Source organism: Salmo trutta, chromosome 20 (assembly GCF_901001165.1).
Source record: "Salmo trutta chromosome 20, fSalTru1.1, whole genome shotgun sequence".
In the NCBI taxonomy this organism is placed as follows: domain Eukaryota; kingdom Metazoa; phylum Chordata; class Actinopteri; order Salmoniformes; family Salmonidae; genus Salmo; species Salmo trutta.
The window spans coordinates 39,799,119-39,818,501 of NC_042976.1; the positions used below are offsets into that span (position 1 = coordinate 39,799,119).

At 40.5% G+C, this 19,383-nt stretch overlaps 1 protein-coding gene across 1 annotated transcript in view; it reads left to right on the forward strand.

The window, feature by feature from the left end:
- The first annotated feature begins 1,432 nt into the window (after nt 1-1,432).
- Nucleotides 1,433-19,383, forward strand: part of stk39 (serine threonine kinase 39) — a 32,337-nt gene continuing 14,386 nt past the window's right edge. The window contains exons 1-14 of the mRNA XM_029703266.1: nt 1,433-1,846; nt 3,406-3,518; nt 3,843-3,951; nt 4,281-4,422; nt 7,827-7,882; nt 11,386-11,495; nt 11,588-11,689; nt 11,846-11,979; nt 12,283-12,331; nt 12,438-12,503; nt 15,090-15,212; nt 15,772-15,813; nt 18,002-18,058; nt 18,880-18,947. Of these exons, the coding sequence (XP_029559126.1) occupies nt 1,741-1,846; nt 3,406-3,518; nt 3,843-3,951; nt 4,281-4,422; nt 7,827-7,882; nt 11,386-11,495; nt 11,588-11,689; nt 11,846-11,979; nt 12,283-12,331; nt 12,438-12,503; nt 15,090-15,212; nt 15,772-15,813; nt 18,002-18,058; nt 18,880-18,947 (1,277 nt within the window). The 5' untranslated portion in view covers nt 1,433-1,740. The remainder of the gene's footprint in view (nt 1,847-3,405; nt 3,519-3,842; nt 3,952-4,280; nt 4,423-7,826; nt 7,883-11,385; nt 11,496-11,587; nt 11,690-11,845; nt 11,980-12,282; nt 12,332-12,437; nt 12,504-15,089; nt 15,213-15,771; nt 15,814-18,001; nt 18,059-18,879; nt 18,948-19,383) is intronic.

The window sequence follows — 19,383 nt, forward strand, 5'->3', positions numbered from 1 at the left end:
GTTTCAATGACGGACTTTTATTTTGATGCGAACCTCCGATTCCACTATTGTTGCTCACGCTGTTGTTCACAACACACTGGTCTATTTTCTCCCTCGCTCTTTCCAGTGTAGGGAAGTAGAATGAATCAGGCATCTACTCCTCCGCAAGTGATTGGTGCATTGAAATGTCACACATGCAGTCACAACACAAAGGTATTCACCCATAAGTGGTGTATGGCACTAGCAATGTATCTTAAATTATGATTTTAGTTTCATTTATGGAATAGGCTGAGTGTACCTTGACTGTTGATATTTTTTTCTCCTCAATACAATGCAGAATAATACGGTTATATTGTTGTTAGTCTGAAATACTCATTGAATAATATGTTCCCGACTTCCTGTCCTGACTGTTCCTGACACATTTTGGTTAGGCAAATGTCCCATAGCCATTCAAAGCAAAAAATAAATACATGGAAAACGCACTGTATCAACATGAATACTTAGTCAATCATGCCACCCTACTTACCAGCACACTCATAGCAGAAGAGCTGCTGTATAATGCTCATGTCGGGGAAATTATAGAATTCATTAATTAATCTCGGTTTACCCAGAACTAGTCTCACGTAATTGTAGCCTAGGCAGACGAATCTTTCCACAAGAGATTATAAATGAATAGATTTGTGTAAATATAGAATGTGAATGTGTGTATTAATTTAAGAAAAGGACACCTTTTTATATTATTGTAATCAGTAATGTACTTCCTCAAGAGGACCTCATAGGCATTATGTATTGTAGGGCCTCACAAATGTTGGTATATGATTGAAGGTGTAATATTGCCATCTAGTGGAAATATTTTATTATTGCGCTCTGTGATACTTTGTAGCAACTTTTATCATCCAGGGTACAATGTAATATACAAAATAAAGGGCCACATTCATTGTGCAACTTTCACCACAACGACAGTTCATCACTGCGTCATTCAAAACATCCAGGCTAAACTGTAAACGACGCCATAGGCCTACAACGAATTAATTTGTTCAAGTTAAGTTATTAATCAAATAATAGGCAATTCATTTGATTATATTTGATTTGGCAACTAACAAAGACAACTTTCAGAGTTGGAATTGACTTTTGTTTTTAAAATTTCAACTTTAATAGGCCTATCACAACATTTCAAGTGTTTTTTTTCAGCATGATTAGGCCTCATATTTGAATTCAGCCTATTCAACGAATAATCTAGAGAAATAGAACAGGCAATCTTAAATATGAACATAATTTATTTTCATATTTAGCCTATTGGTTGTTGTTCAAAACCATATAGGGTAGACATTTTAATATAATAGGTTATAATAAAGTCAAATGACACATTGCCGTTGTGGTGAAAGTTGCACAATGAATGTGGCCCTTTATTTTCCTGATGTTTTCATCGCAAGCGGTAGTAATGCGGGAAAGTCTAAACGGGATCCTTGGGACGTCCCAACTCTGACGTCACCCTATTGAAGTTGACGTTTTAAACGCTTAATGTAAGAGTTAAGGTAGGGTTAAGGTTGGGTAAGGGTTATGGTAATTGTAATGGTAAGGGTTATGCTTATGGTTAGGGTTAGGGTAGGGGTTAAGGTTAGGGTTTAGGGACGTCCCAAGGATTCAGGATAGCACTAACCGTAGTAATGCTCTGCAGCAGCTGACACTTCTGTAGTCAGGAGTGAATGCACATTTTACAGTCTGTGGTCGCTAAGTAGCTAGCTCAGCAGCAGCAGCATCATGGCGGAGCAAGGCGAATCTCCGGCTCCTGTCCAGAATCCGCAACCAGTGCTGACAACGAGCTGGCCAATTACCAGGGAGTCGTACGAGTTACAGGAAGTCATAGGTTAGTAGGCTACCTTTCTATAATGTAACGATATAATGCTTTTATCATGGATATGGCTCGGGCGGTTATCAGTGGTGAATGACGACGAGGGCCTACCGGCTTTTTCATATTCAACAGCGTCTCTTTAATGCTTTGCAATGCGGATGTTAACAACCTCTATTTGCTTGCACTTGTAAGAGGAAACCACTTATTTCATCATATTGAGAGATATGCATAGTCATTGTAGAGTTGTATTCATATGGGTAGGAATTGAATGTGAATGCGTTTTTAATGCATTCGATTTCTTCAATCCAGAACGATGCTCCTTTATGGCACATGTCCAGTAGGCTAATATTGAAATAGATGAGTCTATGCATGGATGAAGTCCTCACGGGAATGGCATGTTATCCTTCCGTAGAGAAGGGATATTGAATTGCATGCCACTCTGAAGTTAGTAAGAGGATCTACTGTTAGGCTACGTGAAAAAAAAACACGAGTAACATTCAGTTTTAATAAAAGTCAAACGTTATTATGCCTATTATGATTATGGTGGGTATTAGGCTATGCAAAAAAATGGTCTACTTTGTAAGAATGTTGTCACAGATTATTTAATTGTCTCTGGAAAAGGAAAGACAAATAGCCTATAGACATAATTTATAAGCCTTCTTCTGTCAATGTATTATAATAGTTGTATAGTTGTAAAAAATAATGATATACATTTTAAGATGTTGCTTTGCCTCACTGTAAGCAATATATCGTTTTTATTTTGTAATCCCTAGATAAAACATTACAGTGGGTAAGAATGTTTAGTTTATTGTTTCAGCAGGTCAGTCAAGTTTCATAGGTCATCAAGGTTTATTTTCACTTCTATTAGGTTACTTCAATGAGTTATAGAACCGGTTACATTGTAACAATACTGAGTGTCACTCTCCACTTCCTCTACTGGTAATATCGCTGGACCTCGTTTGGTAGGCCTATAATGCAGTTATTCACAGTAATCCCCCAAGTACTCAAGGTTTTCTGCTCATTTAAGAATGTTGGCACCTGTGAACGGTGGGAGACATTTGAGCTGACACTGAGAGTTAAAGAAAGCCATATCAGTGCTGATAAGTGACAGCACTACAACCATGAGCTGCTGTGGCAAGTCTGTCATCTTTTTTTGTGCTTATAATCAACTGTTGAGCAGTCCGATCTCCTCTCATCCTTATCTGTCGCCGGCAGTTGGCATGGTGTGTCACATTTTTAGTACAAGACAACTATAGTTCTATGGTTCTTAAATAAACCCCTCTTCACAACTTTGTCTTTGGATACACTGACTGTTATGCAGAGGAATTAACATGTCGTTGGAAAATATGTTTGCACGTACTGTATTGGTTCAATTCTGTTCTGAACTGTCATGGAATATGCATGAATTATTATTTGAATGTCACAAAAAAAACCATTTCATGTCCCAAACAGACACACAATGATACTGCATGTTTCAATGATCCTTTATGCTGTTCACCTTGGTCACATGTAATGTTACTGTACTGTCTCCTGCCCTGTTTTATAATTGCGCCTCTATTTGTCTGTGATACCAGGCAGTGGGGCCACGGCCGTAGTGCAGGCTGCCCTCTGCACCCCCAGACAGGAACGGGTGGCCATAAAGAGAATCAACTTGGAGAAATGCCAGACCAGCATGGATGAGCTATTGGTGAGAGCAACAATAAATAAAGGCTATATTTTCATTGTGTGTGACCACAGTGCCTCGGGCCCTCTCTGGCCCACACTTTCCTGATTGGGCTGTAATTCGACTTTGCTGTTCTCTCTTGTGTGTGTCTATTAGAGGCTGAGTAGGAGGGCTGTGCTACACTCAAGTGTCCATTTGAAAAATAAATTAGCCATAAGTTACAGCGTTTGCTCACTTCATTTTAGAGACACAAATGACCTATGAACAATCCTTGTTATAAGAAAGGTTGTCAAAAGATGTTAACTTGAATTTGTTTCTCATATGAGCCTCTTTCCTCTCATACAATAGAAAGAAATTCAAGCCATGAGCCAATGCAACCATCCAAATGTTGTCACCTACTACACCTCATTTGTGGTAAAGGATGAACTTTGGTTAGTCATGAAACTTCTGAGTGGAGGTAAGCTTTGACCTTCACCAACCTAGCAAAAATAGAACTGCTAAGTCATGACATTGATCTCATAAAATGTCAACAATCATGACATGTAACAAGCAATTGTCCATCCTTTTGATCAGTTTACTGTAGACCTATGTGCAGTGGCGTTAAAAGTGAAGTGTTATCACACCATGTACAGAATATGGCTGGGATGAATATCGAATATTGTAACAAACTTGCTTAACACAGAATGGGTAAATAGAACAGTTGACATGGAAGGATCTTATGTAGAAATGGACATATCAGCATTGGGCATTGTGGGCACTGTTTTTCTGTCTGCTTCCTCTTTTTAGGATCCATGTTGGATATAATAAAGCATACCTTTAGCAGAGGAGAGCACAAAAATGGAGTTCTAGATGAGCTCATCATTGCAACCATACTAAAAGAGGTCCTTGAGGGGCTGGACTACCTGCATAGAAATGGACAGATTCACAGGTAAGATACCCTGGAGTCAGTGGCGGTCGGTGCCATTTAAGATAAGGGAGGACGATTATTTTATTTATGAGCCTTATTTCTATTACAGCATATTTGATGACTGTCATTCATATTCCCTTCACCCAGCTCATTGTAACATCGATAGGTTTAGGCTACTATATGATACTCACATATTCCCTATACCTATCATGAGGTTGCTACAACGTAGGCTATTAATGAAAGTTTACAACGTAGGTGCACAGGTCGAGAGAAATATTAGTAGGGCTGTCCCCGACTAAAAAAAAATCTTGTTAGACCTAGAGTCGTCTGTTCTTTCGACCAATTGATTGGTAGACATTTTAAAATGTGTATCTTTCCCTACATAGACACACCCTATGTGTTTTAATAAAATCAACTATACTGTATGTAGGCTACTGAGCTTGTCTGATGCTTTAAGCACACTGTGATTAAATAATAAGACACGCAAATGACTCGAGGGAGACAGAGATCAAGATAGCCTAACCAGAAGAAAAAGAAACCTGTTCCCGACCCTCTTCCTCCGGCTTCTGCTGGCATTCACAGATTCTGCTGTTACGCTCCTGCTGTTACGCTCCTAATAGGCTACACCAGGGGTCGGCAACCTTTTCCATTTGGAGTGCCAATTTATCTTACCATTTCTGCCGATCTGTGTGCCAGTTATGATTTTTATATGCACATTTTTGTGGGACAGTTTAATTTCATTTATAATAAAGTCTTTGTATCTCAAAATCATTTTCATATGGTTAATAACAATTCTAAAAGTAACTTATATTGCCATTGCCAACTATGTCAAATTAGCCTACATAAAGCCAACAAATAAAAACATTGCAGCCTGCAGTTAGAAAATATACTGATAAAAATAAATATCCTATTAATCACATTGGCTACTCATGGCCTGTCTGCAAGGAACTTGAAACATTGTAAAAACTATTAACTTGGGTCCAGCCTGAAGTTTAAACTAGCAAACTTGCAACATTGTATAAAATATTCTGGGACCTCAGAGTTTCCAGATCCAGTGAGCCCCAGAAAGACATAGTTGGAGGATATTTGCGCAAGGGATAAGAAGTAATCAGGTAGGCCTATTTAATGATGAGCATGACACCCCCCCCCCTTCACGCTGAGCGTTTATCGAAAGAGCTCTGGACAGGTTTTTGAAATAGGCTACATTGAGGAACTATTGTCATTCTCAATGGATGTAAAAACAGACTTTGTTTACTTGCTGTTTGAGGTGAAGAAAAAATTAAGTTCCACAGTGGTGGTGAGTTCAGACAATCAGAAATACTATCAGATCCCCAAATGTGTACATTTATAGGCCTGCATGGCATGCAGGCCAGGTAGCCTAGGCCTACTTCTATGTATAATCAGGTGCGCGTCCTTACTCAACATTTACAGGAGCGCTACAAAACAAACCACAATTAACAAATGGACAACTCCGAAATGGAATGAAATAAACCAAAACTTGTTCCTCACAAGTGTAGCCTAGGTTGTGCGGTCAGCAAACAACATGTCCACTCTGACAATGAGAACGGTAAAAGACTGTAATAATAATATATTTAATGCATTAACAGAAATGACCATAACAAAACTAACATTGTAGATTAGAAATGATAGAAATGAACGGTAAATGTTCTACTGGTGATACTGGTGTGCCATCCCCGTGAGTAAGACGGGTGTCTCGTGTGCCCAAAAATATATTTTAGACTGCTAGACTAAAAAAATCTCAGCCTATTGACCAAACAATCTACCAGTCGACTAAATGGGGTCAGCCCTAAATTTGAGTAATCAAGGTGACAGACATTGACACATTCAATACCGCCTTGCACACTCTTGCCTGATGTAGGGTGTAATCACATGTCCAACAGTTGCAAACGAGAGTTTATATTGGACAAATTCAAGTATGTTAATCCACGTTTCATTCCGTTTGCTTCCACTTAAGAAATGTTTTTCAACAGAGTCGCCGGAATGAATACACCCTTGATCACACTCAAACACAGTTCACTTTCATAGCAGCCACATAAAAAAAATCGTGATCCCTTTGATAGTTTTATTCTTTCTCGCATCTACGTGTTCTCCTCTCACCTTTTCCCTTTGCTTGTGGACTTCAGTGCAGAACACGTCAGTTTTCTGTGACCAGGCGGAAAAAACCTTTCCAAACCAAACCTTCATATCATAACCGCTAACCGCTACACACAGCCTACATCATTGTCACCATATTAACGTCATAGTCAACATAGCTACAAGAACTAACACGTTAGTAAACCCCCTACAAACATGCAGGGCTGTCAGCAGTAACCAGTTTAGCAGTTACACCGGCGGGCCGCGGTGGCAATACATTTATAAAACCAAAATCTTACCTTGACTTGGAAGAGTTCCAGAGTTGGATAGCCATAACCAGCTAGCTAACATAGCTTTCCGCTCTGTTTGATCCGGGTGTTTGAGTAGGCTTAACTAGCTGCATTGCCTAGCTAAGTAAGTGAAACTGAAAAAAAAAAAATATGTCTCTCTCTCTTGCTTCTCCTTAAATTTTGAAGATATTAATTTGTTCAAAACTGTTCAACTATTGTCTTTCTCTTTGAGTCAACTACTCACCATATGTAATGCACTGCATTGCTAGCTAGCTGTAGCTTATGCTTTCAGTACTAGATTAATTCTCTGATTCTTTGATTGGGTGGACAACATGTCAGATCATGCTGCAAGAGCTATAATAGGTTGCAGGACATCCTCCGGAAGTCTATGGAAGGGGGTGAGAACCACGAGCCTCCTGAGTTTTGTATTGAAGTCAATGGACACAGAGGAGGACAGAAGCTAGCTGTCCTCCGGCTACACCATGGTTCTACCCTACAGAGGGCTGTTGAGGCTACTGTAGACCTTCACTGCAAAACCTTGTGTTTTAATCAATTATTTGGTCACGTGAATATATTTAGTATAGTTTTATCGAAAAAAAGGTAACTTTTTTAATGTTTAACTATTTTTATGAAATTCACTGAGGAGGATGGTCCTCCCCTCCCTCCTCGGTGGAGCCTCCACTGCCTGGAGTTTGAAACATTAATTATTTGCACAGGGTCTTCCTTAAAAGAGTGTATATAAAAGTTACATAGTATTCATATATAAAATGTAATCTAAGAGTTACATGGTATTAGTTAAATTGTGATGACATAATCTACTGTTTCAATGTCATTTATTGACAGATTGTGTTCTTTGAACTTGCCTGGATGTCAAGGGCATAAAGAACTAAACCACTATTACCCCTTTGGGCAGTGTTCCAAATGACAGCAGGCTGCAAAACTAATTTGTACACATGGATGCAATTGATCATGCTCCACTTATGTCGATAGATACTGTTTGGGCATGACCGGGGTGTTTTTGCTGTGTGTGTGTGACCTCAGGGATGTGAAGGCTGGGAACATCCTGTTGGGAGAGGACGGATCTGTTCAGATTGCAGGTGTGTGAGTAATGTCACTCCCTCACCTCATCTTCACCTGTTGAATTGTATTCTCACAGCTCACTGACTGCCACAAAGATAGTACTTTTTTAATGATGCTTCCACACATTCAGTTAATTCAACAGCCCAATCAACATAATGCCAGACTTCACCAATCAAAATTAGGAATATACTTGTAAAATGGCAAAGATTCATATATTTTTTAAAGCTAGCGAATACGCAGTAGTTTACATATTGACTGCGTGTTTCTCTTTCCTGTCCTGATGACCTTTCAGCCCCACTCAAAATACTGAGATTAAAAAGTTAGTATTTTACAAGTGTTTTATTTATTTGCTAGGAATACAACATTAATGTAGATACACAGTTGAAGTCGGAAGTTTACATTAAAGCTTGTCATTAAAGCTTGTTTTTCAACCACTCCACAAATTTCTTGTTAACAAACTATAGTTTTGGCAAGTCGATTAGGACATCTACTTTGTGCATAACACAAGTCATTTTTCCAACAATTGTTTACAGACAGATTATTTCACTTATAATTCACTGTATCACAATTCCAGTGGGTCAGAAGTTTACATACACTAAGTTGACTGTGCCTTTAAACAGCTTGGAAAAATCCAGAAAATAATGTCATGGCTTTAGAAGCTTCTGATAGGCTAATTGATATAATTTCAGTCAATTGGAGGTGTGCCTGTGGATGTTTTTCAAGGCCTACCTTCAAACTAAGTGCCTCTTTGCTTGACATCATGGGAAAATCAAAAGAAATCAGCCAAGACCTCAGAAAAATAATTGTAGACCTCCACAAGTCTGGTTCATCCTTGGGAGCAATTTCCAAAAGCCTGCATGTTCATCTGTACAAACAATAGTACGCAAGTATTAACACCATGGGACCACGCAGCCGTCATACCGCTCAGGAAGGAGACGCGTTCTGTCTCCTAGAGATGAACGTACTTTGGTGAGAAAAGTGCAAATCAATCCCAGAACAAAAGCAAAGGACCATGTGAAGATGCTGGAGGAAACAGGTACAAAAGTCCTATATCGACATAACCTGAAAGGCCGCTCAGCAAGGAAGAAGCCACTGCTCCAAAACCGGCAGAAAAAAGCCAGACTACGGTTTGCAACTGCACATGGGGACAAAGATCATCATTTTTTTGGAGAAATGTTCTCTGGTCTGATGAAACCAAAATATAACTGTTTGGCCATAATGACCATTGTTATGTTTGGAGGAAAAAGGGGGAGGCTTGCAAGCTGAAAAACATCATCCCAACCGTGAAGCACGGGTGTGGCAGCATCATGTTGTGGGGGTGCTTTGCTGCAGGAGGACTGGTGCACTTCACAAAATATATGGCATCATGAGGAAGGAAGATTATGTGGATATATTGAAGCAACATCTCAAGACATCAGTCAGGAAGTTAAGGCTTGTTCGCAAATGGATCTTCCAAATGGACGATGACCGCAAGCATAATTCCAAAGTTGTGGCAAAATGGTTTAAGGACAACAAAGTCAAGGTATTGGAGTGGCCATCACAAAGCCCTGACCTCAATCCTATAGAACATTTGTGGACAGAACTGAAAAAGCATGTGTGAGCAAGGAGGCCTACAAACCTGACTCAGTTACACCAGCTCTGTCAGGAGGAATGGGCCAAAATTCACCCAACTTATTGTGGGAAGCTTGTGGAAGGCTCCCTGAAACGTTTTACCCAAGTTAAGCAATATATAGGCAATGCTACCAAATACTAAGTGAGTGTATGTATACTTCTGACCCACTGGGAATGTGATGAAAGAAATAAAATATTAAATAAATCATTCTCTCTTCTATTATTCTGACATTTCACTTTCTTAAAATAAAGTGGTAACTGACCTAAGACAGGTAATTTTTACAAGGATTAAATGTCAGGAATTGTGAAAAACTGAGTTTAAATGTATTTGACTAAGGTGTATGTAAACTTCTGACTTCAACTGTACCAGTTCATAAGTGCATTTAGTTCAACTCAGTATGTTCTGCACGAAACAGACATTTCTTGTATTTCTACAACATGGGGTTGACAATATATGGGTCTTTCCACAGAATGAGTGCCTTTTGCGTCCCTTTTATTGATATATATTAAATTGTGCACCGATTTTGACCCTGTTATATTCAATGAAGTGGCTTTTAATATAGACCACATGGAGAATTCAATAAATCAGATTTTGAATATAAATAAAGACTTGCTAAAGTGCCACATTTCAGCATGTTGACATTACCCTCGGTGACTTCTAGGAATATTTTAATCCCCCTAACCCCAACATTTCTGCAAGTTTTCACCAACATTGTAAAGCCATAGTTATTGTGTTGCTTTGACAAAGTAATTTCTGAAGATTATTTTATTTCATATGAATATTGATTCATTTCAAGGTCAAAACCTGTCCCTCATTTTAAAGTCAACCCTGTTACATGAACTGAACTGTTGCTTTAATATGGTAAAACTATTCCTTTTAAATATTTTTTTCAAAAGAGGCTATGAGCATCTAATAATAAAATCATAGTGTAAAAGCACTCTTTTTTTGCCATTTCTTTTTAGTTTTGTGGTGGAAAACTGGTGGATCAAGAATAACTTGGCTAGAAACGTTTGAACTATTCAATTTGTTTTGTGAAGCTTGCATTGAAGCATGTTACAGTCAACCTTATTACTTTATTTGGCACTTAATAGACACTTACTATAGTATTTTTTTTGTAATTTAACCTCTTGAGATGGGATAACAGTTTTTTTATTAAGTTGAGCATGTGCTCTTTATGACAGAATTGTCACTCCCTGACCATAGAGAGCCCTTGGTTCTCTATGGTGTAGTAGGTCAGGGCGTGACTAGGGGGTGATCTAGTATGTCTATTTCTATGTTGGTGCTAATATGGTTCCCAATTAGAGGCAGCTGTTTATCATTGCCTGCGATTGGGGATCATATTTAGGTAGTTATTTCCCCACCTGGGTTTTGTGGGATATTGATGGATTGTTAGTGTGTTTGGGCACTACGTCGTCACGGTCTTTGTAAGTTTTGTTAGTTTCACTTAAATAAATATGTGGAACTATACTCACGCTGCGCCTTGGTCCGATCATTTTCAAGAACGTGACAAGAATGCTACAATTAGGTGACATTTTTTCCCCCACAAAGTTACACATCTCAAAGGGCACCGAATTGGTGGAACGACCCATTTACTGAATAACATCAAGGTAGTCAAACAGGTCCCCCAACATAAATCACTGGAGGCCTACAGTCTTTCATGTACTTGGACGACCTTTAGCCTACAAACACTGCAAGGAGAACCATTCTAACATGAATGCAACTGAAGATCTGGAGTGTGCACAGTTTGTATAAGGTGTATAACATGAAATAGTTGTGAAAGACCTCTTAGTGGTTTGAGTATATTTGACCAAATATCGCAAAACATTATTATCCCTTTCTATAAGATGTTAATGAGGTATAACATTTACATCCATACATGTCATCTGAATTATCCACATTTCTTCATAGATTTTGGAGTTAGTGCCTTTTTGGCCACTGGAGGAGATATGACCAGAAACAAAGTACGGAAGACTTTTGTGGGCACACCATGTTGGATGGCCCCTGAGGTCATGGAACAGGTGAGACTATCTTGTGGCCAGTTTTAGTAACATCTACTAGCTGTTTTCATATAGACTGTACAACACTAACAGTAGCTCCCCTATGTCCACAGGTACGAGGCTATGACTTCAAAGCAGACATTTGGAGTTTTGGAATCACTGCCATAGAGTTGGCCACAGGGTCTGCACCTTACCACCGATACCCACCCATGAAGGTGAGCCTGATCACTGCATATCTAGATCCCAGACAGGAAGCGGAATAGGCCTACATCTTAACTAATAAACCATGAAAAGGCTAATTACTACCCTGTGTCTATGTAACCTCTGAGAGAACACTTGAATGTCTTTGACCCTTCCTCTTCTCTACCCAGGTCTTAATGCTGACCTTACAGAACGATCCTCCCACCCTAGACACGGGTGTGGAGGACAAAGAGATGCTGAAAAAATATGGGAAATCATTTAGGAAGCTAATAACCCTGTGCCTTCAGAAGGAGCCCGCCAAGAGGTTTGTACATGTCTGCCATTCCGTGAACTGCATTAGGCCTACTCTCTAAATCTATAGAGTCTGTCACAGGTTGATGATGAAGTAAATCTGATGGCCTTGGGAGTTGATCAAGTCTCTGTAGAATGTCAGACACATTTCAGGGGAGTCCTGAAATATAGTCTTCATGTTTAGTGGGCTCACTCATACCCACCCACCCAAGAATATCTATTCTCACACAGACAGATTGGAGGAATTGTACATTCAGTTCCTAGGCTAATGATCGGAACGTGTTCTTATATCGTCATGTATTTTGCTTCTCTTCAGGCCTACAGCAGCAGAACTTTTGAAATGTAAATTTTTCCAGAAAGCCAAGGTATGATTTTACCTCCAGGATTTGACCTGTTCTTTTTGGGTTTTTTTTAGGCTTAAATAATTTGTATGTAGATTTGTTTAACGTGGGTTGTGATTTTCATTTGCAGAACAGAGAATATCTGATCGAAAAGCTGCTATGCAGAGCACCGAACATAACCCAGAGAGCCAAAAGGGTAATGTCTAAACAAACATCCTTCCCAGTAAAGCAGCCCCAATATTGACCGAACATTATGAACAAAGTATGGTAAGATGATAGGGGTTGGCAGCACACTCCACCAGTCAACAGACATTGAGTGTCCTCTCTCTCTCTCTCTCTCACTTACTGATCAACACTTCATTCACTTTGTGATCAAACTGTTCTGTGAGGCTGCAAATATGGGCCACTCCTGGAACAATATCAGTCATGCAGAATAGATGTGCTTACAACTCATGCATTAGTGGTCCGTAACGTTGCTCAGACGCTCACTGCAAGTGGCAGACAAAGACAAATGGAATTTAATGTGAGTGGTTAGGTAACGGGGAGGTGCACTTAAACATACCATTTGCATGCTCAGTTTGCCTTGCGGTCACAGTGAACTGGGCATGAGTGCAGCAGTGTGGCAGGCAAGGTTGATATTGGATCGCCATCGTCCTCCATGTGGATGACTGAAGTAATGGGTGCGAAGACCCTATTGCCAGAAGGCAAAAAGGCCAGGGTGATCGAGTTGGATGGAAATTCACTGACATGGCATGGGTGACTGGAGGACATGGGTGACTGGAGGACATGGGTGACTGGAGGACATGGGGGACTGGAGGACATGGGGGACTGTGGAGGTGTCGCGTGACCAAATCATTTAGCAGAGCATAATGTCAATAGAGATGGAAGTGACTCGTGACAGAGTTGTCAGACAGAGGGGAGAACAGTATGCTGGTCAGAACAGTCACAATCATTCAGATCGTGTGTGGGTGGGTTGACTAGTTTGGTAAACATGGTTTAAAGGTGCACTATGCAGAAATCACTCTGCCATTTCCTGGTTGGTAAAATTCTAATAGTTGCCTAATTTCAGTATATGTGACAAAACAAGCAAGTATATTGTAGAGAATCATTGTACCATCTAAACCGCTGTGAAATATATTTTCCCTAACCAAAAATATTGTATTTTCAGCTGTTTGCAGCTGGTGTACAAAACCGAAAGTAAAATACGCAAAAATGAAACTAAAAGATGGGAAGCATAGAAATAGCTCACATAGAACAACAGATCTACCACATATTAGACTTGCTTTCAATGAGAATGACAGACCGATAACTCACATTTCTATGTGAATTTGGTCGGGTTTCCCAAAAAGTTACATATTGCAGCTTTAATGAGAGATTATGGTTGATTGTAGAATGATTAGTATTCAATTCTGAGGCTGCAATGTAATCATGATACCCTCTGCAGCCAACCCTGATCCTCCGAACACATCACTGTCTGTCTTCTGGTCCTGTTTCATCACTAGAACTGTTGGTGTGCTGTTCTGACCTATGGAGAATCATCCACATTATCCACTCAGCAGACACAGGCTAGCCTGCACAGAGAGGCAGCCTTGCAGAAACATGGTCATCTCAGTACTCTGTAACCTGTCCACATCACCGACCAGATCAGACTCTCTCCCCTATGACCCCCTTACTCAGTCTGTCTATCTACTACCCTCTCCCTCCCATCCTCCCCACCTTCCTCATTCTGTCTACCTCCCTTCCTCCCAGGGAGACTCCCTCCTCCTCTGCAGGTGTATTAATTCAACCAGAGTTAATACACAATAGTAATATTCTAGACATGTGTCTCTAGGCAAATGACAGAATTTATGCAGTTGTTCATTGGCCAGAAGAGGGCAGCCCTGCTCCTTAGTTGATCTCTTCATAGGGCGACCTGCAGGAGGTATTGATCAAAGATTACGGTGCGTTGCAGCAGTCATTGACGTGTTACGTAATTGAAAGTTGGAAAATAATACTGATATAATACTGAGATTGATTTGCCACGCTAGTACACAGAGGATACAGTATCAATTTCAGAGCATTTATAGATTGCTCCTGTAATTCGCCTGTATGTGCTCCTTCATCCCATATTTTCCCTTTGTGCCTTTCTCTAAGTGTGCATGCTCATAAATGTTTCTATTAATATTAAATACTAAATGTAGTTGTTCACATGCTTTGGCAGCTTGATGGTACCGTGTTTGTGTGTAAAGAGACATGCGGGCCACTGAACTGTCAGATGCATCCACACACAGTGGACTGATGCTTTTTTTTTTGCTCAAGGAGCCAGAGCAGAATTCCAGGAGCATGGGCTCTGTGTCAGGTTCAGCGAAAGAACTTGATGCCATCAGAAGGGTACATGTTCTTTGACTTAGCCCTAGATTGCTGGAGCTTCCACTTAGATTCATCCAGAGTTAGCCGCTTAAGGAGTTGTGTGTGTTTCCTTTTCTTCCTTTCATTTTTGTTCTGTTTTGTTCTTTTGTTCTCTGCTAGCTCGTAGCAGCCATTTTGTAGACCTTAAAAACTCTCTGAGGGGAATCCGAGCCCAAGTGTTTGTGCAATGCTTACTGGTATCTACCTGCACTTTTTATTAAATATTTCAAAAATCTCATCAGCTCATATAGGCCAAGTAAATGCCATTTAATGTTGTGTTGGTTTTAACCTTACTGAGAGAACACTAGAAGGTGTGTGGGCTACTAAATGTGTTTTGTCTCTCAACCCTACAGTTTGATGGGATGTCTAAACGGTTGTGCTGTGTTTGGCCTAGGTGAGGAGAGTTCCAGGGTCCAGCGGCCACCTGCACAAGATGGAGGACGGAGACTGGGAGTGGAGCGATGACGAGCTCGACGTAGGGAGCGAGGAGGGCAAGGCTGCTGTCAATCAAGGCAGGGTAGGTGAGACCATGGCAAGAGATGCACATCAAAACTTGGCCACAGGGGCTGGGGGAAAAAGCCACAACTAATGTTAAGGGCAATTCTCTATTCTTTTTACCTGTACTTTGGCTAGCTTGATCCTTCCTTTTTGTTTTGCCTTTGTACAGTCATTCTCTAGCTGAATGTATTTCTGTGAAAGCAGCGAGCAAGCTTTGTTTCAGAGAGGGGCCTGTGACATGTCGCTAAAGGTAATTGGTAAGGGTTTGAAGATAGCTGTAGGGGGCTGAGGATGGAGCGGGGAGACAGCTATGATCAAATATCAAAAGGTTCTTTGACATAGATGCCTCACCTGAATGTCTCTTACAGGGAAAATTACCCAAAGCAAAGATGCAACAAATAAAATGCCGATAATGATATTCTACCTGGGTCAGTTTTAATTGTTTGTTTCCTCTACATTATGATAATTATTCTGCAGGGATTGCGTTCTAAGGCGTTTGGGCTCTACATCTGCCAGTCATATTTAGCTTTGTCAAGACTGAGAATATAAAGTTGTTTGTGTTTCATATTACTTTCCAGTCACGAAGGCTCAGAGAGGACAACGAAGATGAGGGCGAAGATGTAAGTTAGCTCTTTTCTGTTCTATAAACAAATATGGAGTACATGATTTGTCATTGTTAAAGTATTTTTTATATCATAGAGACAGACGCTTAGGTGTAATGTGGGTGAAGATAGATTGTTGTGAGTGTGTAAACCTGCACATTGACTAGGATAATTGACTGACTTTGCCTCTGTCTGTTTCTGTGTAATTTGATTACTTTACAAAGGGCTTCATTGGAAAATCTAATTGCCTGCCTCAACAGGGAGCAGGTTATGTATCAGTTATGAAATCTTAAATAAACCTAGTATATCTTACCCCACAGTTTCTCTGACTCATGGATTTTAGCAAGGTCGAACGTATATACAGTTGAAGTCGAAAGTTTACATAAACTTTGGTTGGAGTCATTAAACTCATTTTTCAACCACTCCACAAATTTCTTGTTAACAAACGTTAGTTTTGGCAAGTCGGCTAGGACATCTACTTTGGGCATGACACAAGTAATTTTTCCAACAATTTTTTTACAGACAGATTATTTCACTTATATTTCACTGTATCACAATTCCAGTGGGTCAGAAGTTTACATACACTAAGTTGACTATGCCTTTAAACAGCTTGGAAAATTCCAGAAAATATGTCATGGCTTTAGAAGCTTCTGATAGGCTAATTGACATCATTTGAGTCAATTGGAGGTCTACCTGTGGATGTATTTCAAGGCCTACCTTCAAACTCAGTGCCTCTTTGCTTGACATCATGGGAAAATCAAAAGAAATCAGCCAAGACCTCAGAAATACATTTTAGACCTCCACAAGTCTGGTTCATCCTTGGGAGCAATTTCCAAACGCCTGAAGTTACCATGTTCATCTGTACAAACCATAGTACGCAAGTATTAACACCATGGGACCACGCAGCTGTCATACCGCTTAGGAAGGAGATGCGTTCTGTCTCCTAGAGATGAACGTACTTTGGTGCGAAAAGTGCAAATCAATCCCAGAACAACAGCAAAGGACCTTGTGAAGAGGAAACGGGTACAAAAGTATCTATATCCACAGTAAAACAAGTCCTATATCGACAACCTGAAAGGCCGCTCGGCAAGGAAGAAGCCACTGCTCCAAAACTGCCAGAAAAAAGCCAGACTACAGTTTGTAACTGCACATAGGGACAAAGATCGTACATTTTGGAGAATGTTCTCTGATCTGATGAAACAAAAATAGAACTGTTTGGCCATAATGACCATCGTTATGTTTGGAGGAAAAAGGGGGAGGCTTGCAAGCCGAAGAACACCATCCCAACTGTGAAGCACGGGAGTGGCAGCATCATGTTGTGGGGGTGCTTTGCTGCAGGAGGGACTGGTGCACTTCACAAAAGATATGGCATCATGAGGAAGGAAAATTATGTGGATATATTGAAGCAACATCTCAAGACATCAGTCAGGAAGTTAAAGCTTGGTTGCAAATGGGTCTTCCAAATGGACAATGACCCCAAGCATACTTCCAAAGTTGTGGCAAAATGGCTTAAGGACAACAAAGTCAAGGTATTGGAGTGACCATCACAAAGCCCTGACCTCAATCTTATATACAATTTGTGGGCAGAACTGAAAAAGCGTGTGCGAGCAAGGAGGCCTACAAACCTGACTCGGTTACACCAGCTCTGTCAGGAGGAATGGGCGAAATTCCCCCAACTTATTGTGGAAGCTTGCGGAAGCCTACCCAAAACGTTTGACCCAAGTTAAACAATTGAAAGGCAATGCTACCAAATACTGATTGAGTGTATGTATACTTCTGACCCACTGGGAATATGATGAAAGAAATAAAAGCTAACTTTAATCATTCTCTCTACTATTATTCTGACATTTCACATTCTTAAAATAAAGTAGTCATCCTAACTGACCTAAGACAGGGAATTTTTACTAGAATTAAATGTCAGGAATTGTGAAAAACTGAGTTTAAATGTATTTGGCTAAGGTGTATGTAAACTTCCAACTTCAACTGTAGATGCTTTCTCTATTTGAATGTTCATAATCAAAACATCAAAATGTTTTATATATTGATTGTTTTCTATTGACTTTTCTCTATTTGCTGACTGAGTTGAGCAATGACCATGACCTTGGGCAAATATTTGCTATTCTAAACAATGTTCACCCACTAAACACCATTTCCATAGCAAGCAAAAATATATAGTTTACTAAATGCCTTTCGTTTTGTGCCACAGGATGAGGAGAATGCCAACAGTGTTCCCATTGAAGGGCTATCCATTCAGCATCCCCAGGTGAGAGTTTCAGTATCATCAGCAGCAGAGGCAGACGTTAATTTGTCATGATTCAGTGACCTTGATGCCCCACTGATTATGTGTGAGTATGTGCCAGTCTCCCAGTGGCTCCTGGAGGGGCCCTTTCAGCAGGTAATAACTCTGAGTAAATGGCCATCCTGCTGATACTGCCAGCTCTAAAGTCATCTAAAAGGCCCTGTGTCATTCTCTCACTGGCCATTGTCATTTCAGAAATGAGCCAGAGTAGTTTGAGGTTCACCCCCCGTGTCCGACAATGATGGAGGCTATAAGTGCTACTGCGGTTCTTACTTTGTTGAGTCAGGATTTAGTCAGCGTCAAGGGTCCCAGGTGGCGCAGCGGTCTAAGGCACTGCATCTCAGTGCTAGAGGCGTCACTACAGACCCTGATTCGATCCTGGGCTGTATCCCAACCGGCAGTGATTGGAAGTCTCATAGGGCGGCGCACAATTGGCCCAGCATCGCCAGGGTTAGGGTTTGGCCGGGGGAAACCGTCATTGTAAATAAGAATTTATTCTTAACTGGCTTGCCTAGTTAAATCAAGGTTAAATATATATATTTTTAAACTGATTGTGCCTCCTCACAAACAGAACTCAATAATATTGTCAGAATACATCAATACAAGTATATACACTGTAGATATTTAATGTATTTTGTGTGATTTAATTCATGTATTTTTCTGTTGGTTTTGTAGTTTAATAATTTCAGCATAGTGCGAGATACAAATATATATTTTCTATACTCCAGGAGATATTGAGGACTTGCTGGCTTTATTGACTCACCAGACTCACTCTTTACTTACAGGTTCAACCGTTTGAGAAGAACACAGGGCCCTATATTCAAGTTGCTCTGAATATGGTCCTAAGGCTAAGGTAAGCAGAGTTTGAATTTGTCCTCCTCCTTGCATCCGGTACACCCAACAGATGTGCCCTGCTGCTAATAGACCTAATGATGACCTAATGATGTCTTGGCCCTCTAATGGGATCATCTGACAGAACCAAGGACCGTTTCGCTCTAATCTAGCTGAGCGGTTGTGTTGGAGGGAGGAGTGTTACACTCCATTGACTCTCCGTTTGCTCCGCTTTGCATTTCTGTGTTCTCAGGGATTGAATTAGAGCAGGGATGGACAACTTTGATGGAGGTGGGGGCCACAAAAAAATCTGAACTGATCATGAGGGGCTGCAGTTGCCAGCGGGTCTGCGTAGTCACATCCATACCCCGCCCCCCCCCCCCCCCCCCCCCCCCCCCACCACGTTGCCAGCAAAACATTTTAGTGGCCCCTTTGACAGTGGAGAGAAATGCTTCAAG